The sequence below is a fragment of the Cervus elaphus genome, chromosome 33, assembly GCF_910594005.1.
Source record: "Cervus elaphus chromosome 33, mCerEla1.1, whole genome shotgun sequence".
NCBI lineage: Eukaryota > Metazoa > Chordata > Mammalia > Artiodactyla > Cervidae > Cervus > Cervus elaphus.
In genome coordinates, this window is record NC_057847.1 from 21,890,410 (window position 1) to 21,908,514 (window position 18,105).

Below are 18,105 nucleotides of genomic sequence, written 5' to 3' on the forward strand. Positions count from 1 at the left end.
GAAAATATAATAAATGAGACGAATATTCTTAAGTAGGACTTGAAGATTAAAAGGTAGACTCTATCAGTAATGTTGATTCTTTTAACTCACTTTCCTCTTCCTTTTTAAACAGTCACACCTGGGCCTCCAAGCGTGCCAGAGGTGACAAAGATTAACAAGAATTCGATGACTGTTGTCTGGAGCAGGCCAGTTGCAGACGGTGGTAGTGACATAAGCGGCTATATCCTTGAGAAACGAGACAAGAAGAGTCTTGGATGGTTTAAAGTCCTAAAGGAGACAATCCGCGACACCAGACAGAAAGTGACAGGACTCACGGAGCACAGTGACTATCAATACCGAGTCTGTGCTGTAAATGCTGCTGGACAGGGTCCATTTTCTGAACCATCTGACTTCTACAAAGCTGCTGATCCTATTGGTAAGCGCGGCCTCTTCACCTGTGTCTTCTTTCATGTCGTCCAGTTGTACACAATTGCATGATTATGGTATTGTGAATGTCCATTCCAGATCCACCAGGCCCACCGGCTAAGATAAGAATTGCAGATTCAACTAAATCATCCATCACTCTTGGATGGAGTAAACCTGTCTATGATGGGGGCAGTGCTGTTACTGGATATGTTGTTGCCATGAGACAAGGAGAGGAAGAGGAATGGACTGTTGTCTCTACCAAAGGAGAAGTCAGAACTACAGAATATGTGGTATCGAACCTGAGTCCCGGAGTCAATTACTACTTCCAGGTGTCTGCTGTAAACTGTGCTGGGCAAGGTGAACCTATAGCAATGACTGAACCAGCACAAGCTAAAGATATACTGGGTACGTACCTACTCATATGATTATATGTTTTTATTTTAATAGAGTACCTCCAGGAAATCACTCATTTACTTGCTTTAAAATTCACTGTATATGTCCATTTTATGTCTACAGAGGAACCAGCGATCGACCTAGATGTGGCTTTCAGGACCTCCATTATAGCTAAAGCTGGTGAAGATGTACACGTGTTGATTCCCTTCAAAGGCAGACCTCCACCTACTGTCACATGGAGAAAGGATGAGAAGAATCTTGGCAGTGATGCCCGATACAGCATTCAAAACACTGACTCATCTTCATTACTCATTATTCCTCAAGTCACTCGCCATGATACAGGCAAATATATTCTCACAATAGAAAATGGCGTTGGTCAACCAAAGTCTTCAACTGTGAGTGTTAAAGTACTTGATACACCAGCCGCCTGCCAGAAACTACAGATTAAACATGTTTCTCAAGGTACAGTCACTTTGTTCTGGGAACCTCCTCTCATTGACGGAGGATCTCCTATAATTAATTACATCATTGAGAAGAAAGATGCCACCAAGAGAACATGGTCTTCAGTGTCACACAAATGTTCTAGTACATCCTTTAAAGTAACAGATTTGTCAGAGAAAACTCCATTCTTCTTCAGAGTTTTTGCAGTAAATGAAATTGGAATTGGGGAACCCTGTGAAACCACAGAGCCTGTGAAGGCTGCCGAAGTACCAGCACCTATACGCGATCTCTCAATGAAAGACTCAACAAAGACATCTGTTACGCTGAGCTGGACCAAGCCCGACTTTGACGGTGGTAGTGTCATCACAGATTATATTGTGGAAAGGAAAGGTAAAGGTGAACCAACATGGTCACATGCTGGCATAAGTAAGACATGTGAAATTGAGGTTGGCCAACTCAAGGAACTGTCAGAACTGGAATTCAGAGTGTCTGCCAGAAATGAGAAAGGACTGAGTGATGGTGTCACTATTGGGCCAATTACAGTGAAAGAACTTGTAATTCCACCTGAAGTTGACCTGTCAGAAATCCCTGGGGCACAGGTCGCTGTTAGAATCGGACATAATGTGCACCTCGAATTACCTTATAAAGGAAAACCCAAGCCATCTATCAGTTGGTTGAAAGATGGCTTGCCATTGAAAGAAAGTGAACATGTTCGTTTGGGTAAAACCGAAAACAAACTTACTTTGAGTATAAAGAATGCGAAGAAGGAGTATGGAGGGAAATACACCATTATTCTCGATAACGCAGTCTGTAGAAACGCATATCCCATTACAGTCATCACACTTGGCCCGCCATCTAAGCCCAAAGGGCCCATTCGATTCGATGAAATCAAGGCTGATAGTGTCATCATGTCCTGGGATGTGCCTGATGATGATGGAGGAGGTGAAATTACCTGCTACAGCATTGAGAAGCGAGAAGCTTCACAAGCTAATTGGAAGATGGTGTGTTCCAGCGTTGCCCGGACAACTTTCAAAGTTCCTAATCTAGTCAAAGATGCTGAATATCAGTTTAGAGTTAGGGCAGAAAACAAATATGGAGTCAGCCAACCACTTGTCTCAAACATCATTGTGGCCAAACACCAGTTCAGGATTCCTGGCCCCCCAGGAAAGCCAGTTACATACAATGTGACTTCTGATGGCATGTCACTCACTTGGGATGCTCCAGTTTATGATGGTGGCTCAGAAGTTACTGGATACCATGTTGAAAAGAAAGAAAGAAACAGCATCCTCTGGCAAAGAATTAATATGTCACCAATATCTGGAAGAGAATATAGAGCTACTGGATTAATGGAAGGTCTGGATTACCAGTTCCGAGTATTTGCTGAAAATTCTGCTGGCCTAAGCTCACCTAGCGACCCAAGCAAATTTACCTTAGCTGTTTCCCCAGTAGGTAAGTGACTGAAGATTATTCCAGTATATTTAATTCATCAACTAATGTGTTACTAACACTAATTTTCTTCCACATATCACCTCAGATATTTTCTTGACACTAGAGTTGGTCAGGTAAAGCAAGGGGGAAGATTTTAAATCAGTCTAATAAAGTAATTTAAAAAAATTTTTTTAAGTTTCTGATACCAAAAAATTTCAAGTAATGGCTAAAATGAATTTGGGGGATTTATACATTTTTTCCCTTCCATTGAGGATTAAGAGTTGATTAGAGAAGTAATGACACCTTTAACTTTCATATAATTTTTAGACCCACCTGGCACTCCTGACTACATTGACGTCACCCGGGAAACCATCACACTGAAATGGAACCCACCACTGCGTGATGGAGGCAGTAAGATAGTGGCCTACAGCATCGAGAAACGGCAAGGGAGCGATCGCTGGACCAGATGTAACTTTACTGATGTCAGTGAATGTCAGTACACAGTAACAGGACTCAGTCCTGGGGATCGATATGAGTTCAGAATAATCGCAAGAAATGCTGTTGGAACCATAAGCCCACCATCACAGTCTTCTGGTGTTATCATGACCAGAGATGAAAATGGTAAGCATTTACAACTGATTTCCAGTGTAATTAAGAACATTTAAGTTTTAAAATATATATATTTTTGGCACCTGGTGTGTAAAATGAGAATAAAACCAATGATTCATACAGATTACCAAAGGTTGTTTAGGTAGATGAATTAGATTTTCTACCTCTCAGATGAAGAGAAGAAAAAGATGTCATGAGCATCAACTTTTTACTGCGTCTATTATTTCATTTCCACATAAATAGCATGCAAATGGGGATGGTTTTTATCTTTGTAATTTCAGTCATTTATAATAAAGAATAAAATTCTCAAGAATAACAGTCCATTTCTATTGAAATCACAAAAATATAACACAAATTCAACAGCACAATTATCATCTTGCCTGAGTGCAACTGATGGCCTGGAACAGGAACTCGTTTGAATATGCAGCAGTATTAGGAAGTAGATGACCTACAAATATTTCATTCCTCTTTTTACAAGTGGAAATTCAAGAGTAATAACGTGACAAACATAACAAAGGAGATAACAATATGCAAATGTTTAACCTTAGAGTCTAAATTCTCAACCGTCAATCATACTTCCAAAATAGCCTTTGGTGTAAGGATTACCCTTCCAGGCTTTATGATATGGTGCTAATGAAAAACATGTTTGTTGATGTCTTTATTAAAGCAAATTAACGTATATGAATTCTATTTCTTTTACAGTTGCACCAACTGTAGAGTTTGGCCCTGAGTACTTTGATGGCATCACTATTAAGTCTGGAGAGAGCCTTAGAATTAAAGCTTTGGTACAAGGACGACCAGTACCTCGAGTAACCTGGTTCAAAGATGGAGTAGAAATTGAGAAGAAGATGAACATGGAAATAACCGATGTCCTTGGATCCACCAGCCTCTTTGTGAGAGATGCTACTCGGGACCACCGTGGTGTATACAGAGTGGAAGCCAAAAATGCATCTGGCTCCACAAAAGCAGAGATTACAGTGAGAGTACAAGGTAAACTTCTAAAACAGCTTCTTAATCTTACCATATACAGAACTTGGATTAAAGACAGGCCTAATTGCATTTTAATGGACAAGGAAAAAGAAACTAACTCTAGAATCTTTTTCTTACAGATACACCAGGAAAACCAGTTGGGCCAATAAGATTCACCAACATAACTGGCGAGAAGATGACCCTGTGGTGGGATGCACCACACAATGACGGCTGTGCCCCCGTATCTCACTACCTGATTGAAAAACGGGAAACCAGCAGACTTGCTTGGGCACTAATTGAGGACAATTGTGAAGCCCTCAGCTATACAGCCACTAAACTAATAACTGGCAATGAATACCAATTCCGTATTTCTGCAGTTAACAAGTTTGGTGTTAGCAGGCCACTGGATTCTGACCCAGTGGTTGCTCAAATACAGTACAGTAAGTGACCATTTTTACTGAGTGGCACTATGTCAGAAGGTCAGTTTCCAAGCAAACACGTCTAATGGGTTTCTTTCTTTGTTTTTACCTCGCAGCTATCCCTGATGCCCCCGGCACTCCAGAACCTAGTAACGTAACAGGCAATAGCATTACTCTAACATGGGCCAGGCCAGAATCAGATGGTGGCAGTGAAATTCAACAGTACATCCTTGAAAGGAGAGAAAAGAAAAGCACACGATGGGTGAAAGTGATCAGCAAACGACCCATCTGTGAGACAAGATTCAAAGTCACAGGTCTGACAGAGGGCAACGAGTATGAATTCCACGTCATGGCTGAAAATGCTGCAGGGGTAGGACCTGCAAGTGGTGTCTCACGACTAATCAAATGCAGAGAGCCCGTCAACCCACCAGGCCCACCTGCCGTGGTCAAAGTGACAGACACATCAAAGACAACTGTGAGCTTAGAATGGTCTAAGCCCGTGTTCGATGGGGGATTGGAGATAATTGGGTATATTATTGAAATGTGCAAAGCTGACTTGGGAGACTGGCACAAGGTGAATGCAGAAGCATGTGTGAAAACGAGATATACGGTCACTGATCTGCAGGCGGGTGAAGAATACAAATTCCGGGTTAGTGCTGTCAATGCTGCTGGAAAAGGAGACAGCTGTGAAGTGACTGGCACCATTAAAGCAGTTGACCGATTATCAGCTCCTGAGCTAGACATCGATGCCAACTTCAAGCAGACTCATGTTGTGAGAGCTGGGGCCAGCATTCGCCTCTTCATTGCCTATCAGGGTAGACCAACTCCGACAGCTGTTTGGAGCAAACCTGACTCTAACCTCAGCATTCGGGCTGACATCCATACGACAGATTCCTTCAGCACCCTCACCGTGGAAAACTGCAACAGAACCGACGCGGGAAAATATACCCTTACTGTAGAAAACAACAGTGGTAGTAAGTCAATCACATTCACCGTAAAGGTGCTAGACTCTCCAGGCCCACCCGGCCCGATTACCTTCAAGGATGTGACCCGGGGCTCTGCTACATTGATGTGGGATGCCCCTCTCCTTGACGGAGGTGCCCGAATTCATCACTACGTGGTAGAGAAACGAGAAGCCAGTCGCCGTAGCTGGCAGGTGGTCAGTGAAAAATGCATTCGTCAGATCCTCAGGGTCAGTGACCTGCTAGAAGGCGTTCCATACTATTTCCGTGTTTCTGCAGAAAATGAATATGGTGTTGGTGAACCCTATGAAATGCCAGAACCAATGGTAGCCACAGAACAACCTGCTCCACCTAGGAGACTTGATATCGTTGACACAAGCAAGTCCTCTGTAGTCTTAGCTTGGCTTAAACCTGACCATGATGGAGGCAGCCGAATCACTGGCTACCTGCTCGAAATGAGACAAAAGGGATCTGACTTCTGGGTTGAAGCTGGTCACACCAAACAGATGACTTTCACAGTGGAGCGCCTTGTTGAGAACACTGAATATGAATTCCGCGTGAAGGCCAAGAATGATGCTGGCTACAGTGAACCCAGGGAAGCCTTCTCTTCTGTCATCATCAAGGAGCCTCAAATTGAACCCACTGCTGACCTCACTGGAATTACCAATCAGCTCATAACTTGCAAAGCAGGAAGCACATTTACCATTGATGTGCCAATCAGTGGTCGTCCCGCCCCCAAGGTAACATGGAAATTAGAAGAAATGAGACTTAAGGAGACAGATCGAGTGAGCATCACAACAACAAAAGACAGAACCACCTTGTCTGTAAAGGACAGCATGAGAGGTGACTCTGGAAGGTACTTCCTGACCCTGGAAAACACAGCTGGTGTTAAAACGTTTACCATCACAGTTGTGGTCATCGGAAGGCCAGGTCCAGTAACCGGCCCCATCGAAGTCTCATCTATCTCAGCTGAATCATGTGTCCTATCATGGGCTGAACCTCAAGACAATGGAGGCACCGATATTACCAATTACATTGTTGAAAAGCGGGAATCGGGTACAACAGCTTGGCAACTTGTCAATTCCAGTGTCAAGCGCACTCAGATTAAAGTCACTCATCTCACAAAATACATGGAATATTCTTTCCGTGTGAGTTCAGAGAACAGATTCGGTGTCAGCAAGCCTGTAGAATCAGCACCAATCGTGGCTGAGCATCCATTTGGTAAGAAAATTAAGATCATATTGCCAAGTCTCTATTATTAAATATTTCCCCTGAATGCTATTTATATTCTGTATTTATATTTTGATACCTTTGTTTATATTTAGTCCCACCAAGTGCACCTACCAGACCTGAGGTCTACTATGTGTCTGCAAATGCCATGTCTATTCGCTGGGAAGAGCCCTACCATGACGGAGGCAGTAAAGTCATCGGCTACTGGGTTGAGAAGAAAGAACGTAACACCATTCTTTGGGTGAAAGAAAACAAAGTGCCATGCTTAGAGTGCAACTACAAAGTGACTGGTTTGGTAGAAGGACTGGAATATCAGTTCAGAACATATGCACTCAATGCCGCAGGCGTTAGCAAAGCCAGCGAAGCTTCAAGACCTGTGATGGCTCAAAACCCAGTGGGTAGGTATCAAAATTTAAGGGTGCATTTGTTTATCATCATCATCAGTACTTGCAGAATTCAGAGTTGTATTTAACCTCACTTTTGCCTCCCTTCCAGATGCACCAGGAAGACCAGAGGTAACAGATGTCACCCGATCGACAGTGTCACTGATCTGGTCTGCCCCGGTGTATGATGGCGGCAGCAAGGTCGTGGGCTACATTATAGAGCGTAAGCCAGTCAGTGAAGTTGGAGACGGTCGCTGGCTCAAGTGCAACTACACCATCGTATCTGACAATTTCTTCACTGTTACTGCTCTCAGTGAAGGAGACACTTACGAATTCCGTGTGTTGGCCAAGAATGCAGCAGGCGTCATTAGCAAAGGATCAGAATCCACAGGCCCCGTCACTTGCCGAGATGAATACGGTAAAAAATAATAATAATAATAATAATCCATGTTCTCCTTTTAAATTATCACTATTTCTGTGACGACAGACTATCATATACTCATTCACATCTTGTCTACGACAGCTCCACCCAAAGCCGAACTGGATGCCAGATTACAGGGTGATCTGGTCACCATCAGAGCGGGCTCGGATCTTGTTCTTGATGCTGCAGTTGGTGGCAAACCTGAACCCAAGATTATCTGGACCAAAGGGGACAAAGAACTAGATATGTGTGAAAAAATCTCTCTGCAGTACACTGGTAAACGAGCAACTGCCGTGATCAAGTTCTGTGACAGAAGTGACAGTGGAAAATACACTTTAACAGTGAAGAATGCCAGTGGGACAAAGGCTGTGTCTGTCCTGGTCAAAGTTCTCGGTAAGAGGGTCAAATGATTTTTGATTTCCATAGCTTTCTCAAATGTGTGCAGAAAGAAGGACTTTCCTCATTGCTCGTTCCTATATCTGTTTTAGATTCCCCGGGTCCATGTGGAAAGCTCACTGTCAGCAGAGTAACCGAGGAGAAGTGCACTTTAGCCTGGAGCCTTCCTCAGGAAGATGGAGGAGCAGAAATCACTCACTACATCGTGGAAAGACGCGAGACAAGCAGGCTCAACTGGGTGATTGTGGAAGGCGAATGCCCCACCCTATCCTGTGTGGTTACCAGACTCATCAAGAACAACGAATACATATTCCGAGTGCGGGCAGTAAACAAATACGGCCCTGGGGTGCCTGTTGAATCAGGGCCCATTGTTGCCAGAAACTCCTTCAGTGAGTATTAACACTTAAACAACTCACCAGTAGAAGTGTAATGGGATCAGGGCATGGGGTGGGCAGGGGGCAGTCAGTCATAGAAATAGTGACTTTGTGCAATTCTGATCAACTTTTTATTCTCATAAAAATATAAACAGCTATTCCATCACCACCCGGCATACCTGAAGAAGTTGGAGCTGGCAAAGAGCATATAATCATTCAGTGGGCGAAACCTGAATCTGACGGTGGCAACGAGATCAGCAACTACTTGGTAGATAAACGTGAGAAGAAGAGCCTGCGCTGGACACGTGTGAACAAAGACCACGTGGTGTACGATACCAGGCTGAAGGTGACTGGCCTGATGGAAGGTTGTGATTACCAGTTCCGGGTGACTGCAGTAAATGCTGCTGGTAACAGCGAACCCAGCGAAGCTTCCAACTTTATCTCCTGCAGAGAACCATCATGTGAGTTCCAAGACTCATTCATACTCCTAATGCCCATCAAAATCATATTACAAAGAATTGTCCAATATGCAGTTTCCAAGAACTCGTAGAATTTATGACTGGCCTGGAAAGGCATATGCTTATTAGAAGGACTTTATAGCCTAAGACAGAAAATATTTCAACAAGTACTTCTGTTAATAAGTTACCAGTTACATTGCTGGAAATTGTTGCAAGTATTTTCCAATCTGTGAAAAAAAAAATTTTTTTTCCTACTACCAATATGAAAGGGATGTCTTTTGCAAATCTTCATAAAGATGGAGGAAATTTTGTTGTAATGATAATAACTACTGAAGAGAAAAAAAAGGACAATGTCTCCTTTAAGAGGCTTAGCAGAACAGAAAGTTTCTACTATCTTGATAAGTACCTAACAAAATAATTGTCCCAAGAGCCTCAAAAATAAGTGGCAAACCCTTGTACAAAGTTTAAGCCTAAGAACTAAAAGGAATAAATTACTGGGATTGACTCAGGAGAAGAAGAAATTTATTTCTGTACTTACTAGAAATGTAGAGGTGATAAGAATATTGACCTTGTTGAAAACTGAGCTACTAAAGAAAGGCCCTTGGGACTTCCCCAGTGGTCCAGTGGTTGAAATTCTGTGCTTCCACTGCAGGGGGCACAGGTTCAATCCCTGGTTGGGAAACTAAGTTCCTATAAGCCACTGGGCACAGCCAAAGAGAGAGAAAAAAAAAAGTTCCTGAGAATGGGTATTGTAAGCAATGAACTTAGCAGGACACAGTATATCTGGCCAAGGTGGCCAAGGAGAAACATCTGCCTTCCTAAAGAAGTTTTTAACTCTTAAAATAATAAAAATAGTAACTCCAGAACACAGAGTGCCATCTTGTACTATCAGAAGACCTTAGTTACAATGAGCATCTCAGTGAGTGTAGACAAAGAACAGCAATGCCCGAGTAAATCTTACAAATCAAAAAATACAAATCTCAAAGCTTCCTTATTGGTATAATATCCTTCTTTCCACAGATACCCCTGGACCACCTTCTGCTCCACGAGTTGTGGATACCACCAAACACAGCATCAGTTTAGCCTGGACCAAGCCCATGTATGACGGTGGCACTGACATCATAGGATACGTTCTTGAAATGCAAGAGAAGGACACTGATCAGTGGTACCGAGTGCATACCAACGCCACAATAAGAAACAACGAATTCACTGTGACAGACCTTAAAATGGGCCAGAAATACTCCTTCAGAGTTGCTGCTGTGAACGTGAAGGGCATGAGCGAATACAGCGAGTCAACTGCAGAAATTGAGCCTGTGGAAAGACTGGGTATTTATAATTCAAGGTTTTAGGTGAATTATTTTTCTCATCACACTTGTTCATAAATTAATTAAGCTTTGACATTTACTTTCCAGAAATACCGGATCTGGAGCTTGCAGATGATTTAAAGAAGACCGTGACCATCAGAGCTGGGGCCTCACTACGGCTGATGGTGTCTGTATCTGGAAGACCACCACCCGTCATCACATGGAGCAAAAAGGGCATTGACCTTGCAAGTCGGGCGATCATCGACACCACTGAGAGTTACTCTTTGCTTATTGTGGACAAAGTTAACCGGTACGATGCTGGAAAATACACCATTGAAGCCGAAAACCAATCTGGCAAGAAATCAGCAACTGTCCTTGTTAAAGTATATGGTAAGTGTTGGTCTTAATACTATGCTATGAGTAGATTCTTAATGACTACGCTGTGAGTAGATTCTTTATAAACATACACCTTGACCTCTGATTGATCACCTCTCTAGAAAGGAACTATGTTAAAAATATTTTCCTAACCCCTCCCCCCCTAAAATCTATCAATTACTCTGTCAAATAAGAAGTATGGTTTTAGTATCTGTTTTTTTTTTTTTTTTTTTTTTTAGATACTCCTGGTCCCTGTCCTTCAGTGAAAGTTAAGGAAGTATCAAGAGATTCTGTGACCATCACTTGGGAAGTTCCCACAATTGATGGTGGAGCACCTGTCAGCAATTATATTATTGAAAAGCGTGAAGCTGCCATGAGAGCATTCAAAACAGTAACTACCAAATGCAGCAAGACACTCTACAGGATTTCTGGACTTATAGAAGGAACCATGTACTATTTCAGGGTGTTGCCAGAAAATATTTATGGCATTGGAGAACCTTGTGAAACCTCTGATGCAGTTCTGGTCTCAGAAGTGCCTTTGGTGCCTACGAAGCTAGAAGTGGTCGACGTCACCAAATCCACTGTTACCCTTGCCTGGGAGAAACCACTATATGATGGTGGGAGCCGTCTCACTGGCTATGTTCTCGAGGCCTGCAAAGCTGGCACTGAGAGATGGATGAAGGTTGTCACCTTAAAACCCACAGTCCTGGAGCACACTGTTATTTCCTTAAATGAAGGTGAACAGTACTTATTTAGAGTAAGGGCACAAAACGAGAAAGGTGTGTCAGAACCAAGAGAGATCGTCACAGCCGTCACTGTACAAGACCTCAGAGGTATGTACCGAAACACCAAGATAACAGTAATAGTAAAGCAAAATGAAGGAAACATTCAGAATTCATGACGTACTGTCATTCGAAATTATACTTAAGAATAAATGCCTACTTTCTTTCTCATAGTGTTGCCAACAATTGATCTTTCTACAATGCCTCAAAAGACCATCCATGTCCCAGCTGGCAGACCGGTAGAGCTGGTGATACCAATTGCTGGTCGCCCACCTCCTGCTGCTTCCTGGTTCTTTGCTGGTTCTAAACTAAGAGAATCAGAGCGTGTCACAGTTGAAACTCATACTAAGGTAGCTAAATTAACCATCCGGGAAACCACTATCAAAGATACTGGAGACTATGTACTTGAACTGAAGAATGTAACCGGAACTACGTCAGAGACCATTAAAGTCATCATTCTCGGTAGGGACATGGGAAAAGGCACAAGCAAGTTTTTGATGCTCAGTCACCCAATTTTGATTTGAAGTGAAAATTAATATCTGGAATCTCCTTATCTTTTGTAGACAAGCCTGGTCCACCATCTGGGCCTATCAAGGTTGACGAAATTGATGCTACTTCAGTGACCATTTCCTGGGAACCACCCGAATTGGACGGTGGTGCTCCACTGAGTGGCTATGTGGTAGAACAACGTGATGCCCACCGCCCTGGATGGCTGCCTGTGTCTGAGTCCGTGACCAGATCAACATTTAAGTTTACCAGACTCATTGAAGGAAACGAGTATGTGTTCCGAGTAGCTGCAACAAACCGCTTTGGAATTGGCTCCTACTTGCAGTCTGAAGTCATAGAATGTCGCAGCAGCATCAGTAAGTCCTGGGCCCTTCTGCCATTCTCCTCACCTCTAAATGTTAACAAGAAGGAATTCGTTTTTAATATGCCCTTATGTAAGTAAAAGGAGGTCCAAAATTAATCCCAGGGTCTTTCTAAGGTTTCTATACCTCCTTTTCTTGCAGGGGTTTTCAACATGGTTAAGGCTTTTGTTTTGTTTTTGTTTTTTTATGAAAGAAATAGAGGAAGGAGTTAGGAAAGGATGGGAAAAAGGAGAGGAGGGAGGGAGGGAAGACTGGTTGTTACAGTGAAAAAAAATCCAGAACACACGTTTAATAAATGTTTATGAAATTGAAGAAAATGAGGAACAGCAAGAAAGGTACAAAAATGAAAACACTAGAAAAATAGTCATAAGAGTCTTACATACCTTTTTAAAATGGTATATACGAGACACACTTACACAATGTATGAGTCTTTAATTTATTCATGGTGCCATGTTGTTTTTACCTCCGTCTTGCTGCAGACATTCCTGGACCTCCAGAAACATTACAGATATTTGATGTCTCCCGTGAGGGCATGACACTTACTTGGTACCCACCAGAAGATGACGGTGGCTCCCAAGTGACTGGATACATCATTGAACGCAAAGAAGTAAGAGCAGATCGATGGGTCCGGGTAAATAAAGTACCAGTGACAATGACACGATACCGTTCCACTGGCCTTATTGAAGGCTTAGAATATGAACACCGTGTCACAGCCATTAATGTGAGAGGAACTGGAAAACCAAGCCGTCCTTCCAAACCCACCGTTGCCATGGATCCCATTGGTAAATACCTTTTGTATAAAAGTTTATTGAGATATAATTTAATATAGTAACGTTCACCTTCCTGAAATATAGAATTCTGTGAGTTTGGGGAAATGTATGGTTGTATAACCACCACCACAATCAAAATATAGAATACTTCCATCAGCCCAAAAAGTTCATTTGTGTCCTTTGTCATCAGCCCTCTCCCCACTCCCAACCCCTAGCAGCATTGGGAAAATAGCTTTTTATATTCTTCTCCCTCTTTAAAAATGGAACTCATGATATACACCCTATATCAGAGTTAAAATTTTTAAGCAAGTTAGTATTTCTCAAAGCAGTTTAGAAACTGATGTTAAATGTAAGATGTTAGTGATCATAAACAAAGCACATATAAGACAAAGGAAAAAGCAAGAGTTTTAAGTAGTTTTAACTGATAAAATGAATTAAATATTTACAAAACGAAAAACATCCTAATGTTATATTCCATGTCTCCACAACTCACTGAAATCACTAGGTTTTTAGCATCTGATTTTCAACTTTGCAGAAACTTTTAACAAGTATGTTGTTATTCTTATTTTCCAGCTCCTCCAGGAAAGCCACAAAACCCAAGAGTTACTGACACAACAAGGACATCAGTCTCCCTGGCCTGGAGCGTACCAGAAGATGAAGGAGGATCTAAAGTCACAGGCTACTTGATCGAAATGCAAAAAGTCGATCAACATGAATGGACCAAATGCAACACCACCCCAACCAAAATTCGGGAGTATACTCTCACACACCTACCTCAGGGTGCCGAATATAGATTCCGTGTCCTAGCCTGTAACGCTGGTGGACCTGGGGAGCCTGCTGAGGTACCAGGAACCGTCAAAGTCACAGAGATGCTTGGTAAGAGATGGGATCACTTACTTTCTGCTATATTTGCCTTTAGACTTACTTCCTATGCCTGTGTCCCAGAATGCTAATTGTAACCTTACCTTTCTCCCCAGAATATCCTGACTATGAACTTGATGAAAGATACCAGGAAGGTATCTTAGTAAGACAAGGTGGAGTCATCAGACTTACCATACCAATCAAAGGAAAACCATTCCCAATATGTAAATGGACCAAGGAAGGCCAAGACGTTAGTAAGCGTGCCATGATTGCAACCTCTGAAACTCACACTGAGCTTGTAATCAAAGAAGCAGACAGGGATGACTCTGGCACGTATGACCTGGTTCTGGAAAACAAATGTGGCAAGAAGGCTGTCTACATCAAGGTCAGGGTGATAGGAAGTCCCAACACTCCAGAAGGGCCACTTGAATATGATGACATACAAGCTCGCTCCGTGAGGGTCAGCTGGAGACCCCCTGCCGATGACGGTGGTGCCGACATCTTGGGGTACATCCTGGAGAGACGAGAAGTGCCTAAATCTGCCTGGTACACCATTGACTCCAGAGTCCGAGGTACATCTCTGGTGGTAAAAGGCCTCAAAGAAAATGTGGAATACCATTTCCGTGTTTCAGCAGAAAACCAGTTTGGAATAAGCAAACCCTTGAAATCAGAGGAACCCGTCATACCAAAAACACCACTGAGTAAGTGCTCTTCCAACCACAACATTGTAAACTTCCTCTCAATACTCTTTTGTTTCAAAATGAAAATCACCAGCTTACAAGAGTTGGAATGGTACCCTAACATGTGTGTTTTCCACTTACATTCCTAGACCCTCCCGAGCCTCCAAGCAATCCTCCAGAAATACTCGATGTGACCAAGAGTTCCGTCAGCCTGTCCTGGTCCCGGCCCAAAGATGATGGTGGCTCTCGGGTCACGGGCTACTACATTGAACGCAAGGAGACCTCAACTGACAAGTGGGTCCGACACAACAAGACTCAGATCACCACCACAATGTACACCGTCACCGGGCTCGTTCCCGATGCTGAGTATCAATTCCGCATCATTGCGCAGAATGACGTTGGCCTAAGCGAGACCAGCCCTGCATCTGAACCAGTTGTCTGCAAAGATCCATTTGGTAAGGAAAGAATTTCCAAAGGGGCTAGAGTCAGAGAGTCAAGCTATCTTTGCTCTCTTTCCTTTACAACTGTTTTCAAACATTTCAGATAAGCCAAGCCAACCTGGAGAACTCGAGATTCTTTCAATATCCAAAGACAGCGTCACTCTGCAGTGGGAGAAACCTGAATGTGATGGTGGCAAAGAAATCCTCGGATACTGGGTTGAATACAGACAATCTGGAGACAGTGCGTGGAAGAAGAGCAGTAAGGACCGCATCAAAGACAGGCAGTTCACAATAGGAGGTTTGCTGGAAGCTACAGAGTATGAATTCAGGGTTTTCGCTGAAAACGAGACGGGGCTGAGCAGACCCCGCAGAACCGCTATGTCTGTAAAGACCAAACTAACGTGTAAGTAGCCGTTAGTTCTCTGCTTTCATTTACAAACTAAGCAACATGTAAAGGTTAATTCTTCCTCTACACTAAACAGGTCTCCAGGAAGCTTTATCAGAGAGCAAGTGTTTGGAAAGAAAGAATTAAGTTTGGCATATGTGCATGAAGGGAACAGTTGATACGTTCTAGAGGAAATCATTCTAAGCAGAAAGCCTCAGCAGTAAACTGTCAGATGCACTGAACTGAGCACATTCCTAGAGCAATTTCTCCCATGAATATAATGGATTTTAATACTCCTAATAAGACGAGGTGTCAACAGATGTACCCCCTTTCGGTGAACCTAAGTTAAGGGCAAAAATACAAGGATTTTTAGAGAACTCACATTTCCCCCAAACCCCATACATAGTTAATGCCTCCCAATCATAAAAAAGTCACTCTACATAATAATATGATATCCTCATTGAATCTCTACTTTCCAGATGCTCCTCCAATCACTGTGAAGACTTAAGAATTAGACTCATGTAAATCATGGTGTAAATCATGGTGTCTAATAAGAGTATCAATCAGTATGATGAATTCATTCCTGATAAACAAGGACAGTGGATTACAGACCCAGTAGTGATAATAATGAACTAATATTATCTTTCATACCCTTTAGCTGGAGAAGCCCCAGGAGTACGCAAAGAAATGAAGGATGTTACCACTAAACTGGGAGAAGCTGCTCAACTCTCATGCCAGATTGTCGGAAGGCCTCTGCCTGACATTAAGTGGTTCCGATTTGGTAAGGAGCTCGTACAAAGCCGCAAGTACAAAATGTCTTCAGATGGACGCACACATACTCTAACAGTAATGACAGAGGAACAGGAAGATGAAGGTGTTTATACCTGCGTAGCTACCAACGAGGTTGGAGAAGTAGAATCCAGCAGTAAGCTTCTCCTGCAGGCAACACCGCAGTTCCATCCTGGTTACCCACTGAAAGAGAAGTATTATGGTGCTGTGGGTTCAACGCTTCGACTTCATGTCATGTACATTGGCCGGCCAGTACCTGCCATCACTTGGTTCCGTGGCCAGAAACTTTTGCAAAACTCAGAAAACATTACTATAGAAAACACAGAGCACTATACTCATCTTGTCATGAAGAATGTCCAGCGTAAGACTCATGCTGGGAAATACAAAGTTCAGCTCAGCAATGTCCTTGGAACAGTCGATGCCATGCTTGATGTGGAAATACAAGGTATTTTGTTTTCCTTTCCAGTGGTTTTCTTCTTTTTTTTTTAAAAAAAAAAAAAAGGTCTTGGGAGGTACACTATAGAGACCACTACAATTGTATTTTCCCCCAACAGATAAACCAGACAAACCTACAGGACCAATTGTGATTGAAGCTCTATTGAAGAACTCTGTGGTGATCAGCTGGAAACCACCTGCAGATGATGGAGGCTCCTGGATCACCAATTATGTGGTGGAGAAGTGTGAGGCCAAGGAAGGGGCTGAATGGCAATTGGTGTCTTCAGCCATCTCAGTGACAACCTGTAGAATTGTGAACCTCACAGAAAATGCTGGGTATTACTTCCGAGTTTCGGCTCAGAACACGTTTGGCATCAGTGAACCTCTAGAAGTCCCCTCAGTTGTGATCATTAAGAGTCCCTTTGGTGAGTACAACCTCTACAGACAGTCTTCCTATAGCAAAATTCCATCTCTATGTAGAACTTTTTTTTTAAACAGAAATGATTTTTTAAAGGAGACAGCAAAGATTCAGCTAAAGTACAAGTGTCTTTTACGTCGCTTGAATTTTGCTGATCTAAAAGGGCACATGTATACCCTATCCCCTTCTTCTTTAAAAAGGAACTTTCTGTTTTGATAAGTTTCTTAGCATAAAGTAACCAATTTCATTTTTCTGGATTAGCGATCATGAATAGAACTTTGGGTTCATGACCTTTTATTTAAAAAAAAAAATAAGCTCTTCATAAAGCTTATTATTTCACTTCATTATTTCAGTTTATTCATCTCACCTGATGAGTCAAATGCTTTTTCTTTGCTTTAAACAGAAAAGCCAGGTGCCCCTGGCAAACCAACTATTACTGCTGTCACAAAAGATTCTTGTGTTGTGGCCTGGAAGCCACCTGCCAGCGATGGAGGTGCAAAGATTAGAAATTACTACCTTGAGAAGCGTGAGAAGAAGCAGAACAAGTGGATTGCTGTGACAACAGATGAAATTCGAGAAACCGTCTTTTCAGTGCAAAACCTTATTGAAGGTCTTGAATATGAGTTCCGTGTGAAATGTGAAAACCTAGGTGGGGAGAGCGAATGGAGTGAAATATCAGAACCTGTCACTCCCAAATCTGACGTCCCAATTCAGGCACCACACTTTAAAGAGGAACTGAGAAATCTAAATGTCAGATATCAGAGCAATGCTACTTTGGTCTGCAAAGTGACTGGTCATCCGAAACCAATTGTGAAATGGTACAGACAAGGCAAAGAAATCATCGCAGATGGATTAAAGTACAGGATTCAAGAGTTTAAGGGTGGCTACCACCAACTCATCATTGCAAGTGTCACAGATGATGACGCCACTGTTTACCAAGTCAGAGCTACCAACCAAGGAGGGTCTGTGTCTGGCACTGCCTCCTTGGAAGTAGAAGGTAAAAACACATGAGTAGACATCATTTTGGTGCAAGATTACATATTATTAATGGGGGGGCACTCTTAAATAGTTTTTGGTGTTGCTAAATTATATTCTTCCTTCTTTTGTTC

At 42.5% G+C, this 18,105-nt stretch overlaps 1 protein-coding gene across 1 annotated transcript in view; it reads left to right on the top strand.

The window, feature by feature from the left end:
• The window catches only part of TTN (titin), a 276,026-nt gene that overhangs the window by 248,011 nt on the left and 9,910 nt on the right, over positions 1-18,105 (top strand). Inside the window, exons 316-340 of the mRNA XM_043894260.1 lie at positions 113-415; positions 505-810; positions 922-2,688; positions 2,995-3,288; positions 3,979-4,266; positions 4,386-4,685; positions 4,781-6,847; positions 6,952-7,254; positions 7,352-7,657; positions 7,763-8,053; positions 8,149-8,445; positions 8,586-8,891; positions 9,909-10,214; positions 10,301-10,582; positions 10,807-11,400; positions 11,524-11,811; positions 11,913-12,212; positions 12,698-13,000; positions 13,562-13,864; positions 13,966-14,550; positions 14,679-14,984; positions 15,073-15,372; positions 16,013-16,588; positions 16,698-17,003; positions 17,400-17,993. Coding sequence (XP_043750195.1) covers positions 113-415; positions 505-810; positions 922-2,688; positions 2,995-3,288; positions 3,979-4,266; positions 4,386-4,685; positions 4,781-6,847; positions 6,952-7,254; positions 7,352-7,657; positions 7,763-8,053; positions 8,149-8,445; positions 8,586-8,891; positions 9,909-10,214; positions 10,301-10,582; positions 10,807-11,400; positions 11,524-11,811; positions 11,913-12,212; positions 12,698-13,000; positions 13,562-13,864; positions 13,966-14,550; positions 14,679-14,984; positions 15,073-15,372; positions 16,013-16,588; positions 16,698-17,003; positions 17,400-17,993 — 11,871 coding nt within the window. The remainder of the gene's footprint in view (positions 1-112; positions 416-504; positions 811-921; positions 2,689-2,994; positions 3,289-3,978; positions 4,267-4,385; positions 4,686-4,780; positions 6,848-6,951; positions 7,255-7,351; positions 7,658-7,762; positions 8,054-8,148; positions 8,446-8,585; positions 8,892-9,908; positions 10,215-10,300; positions 10,583-10,806; positions 11,401-11,523; positions 11,812-11,912; positions 12,213-12,697; positions 13,001-13,561; positions 13,865-13,965; positions 14,551-14,678; positions 14,985-15,072; positions 15,373-16,012; positions 16,589-16,697; positions 17,004-17,399; positions 17,994-18,105) is intronic.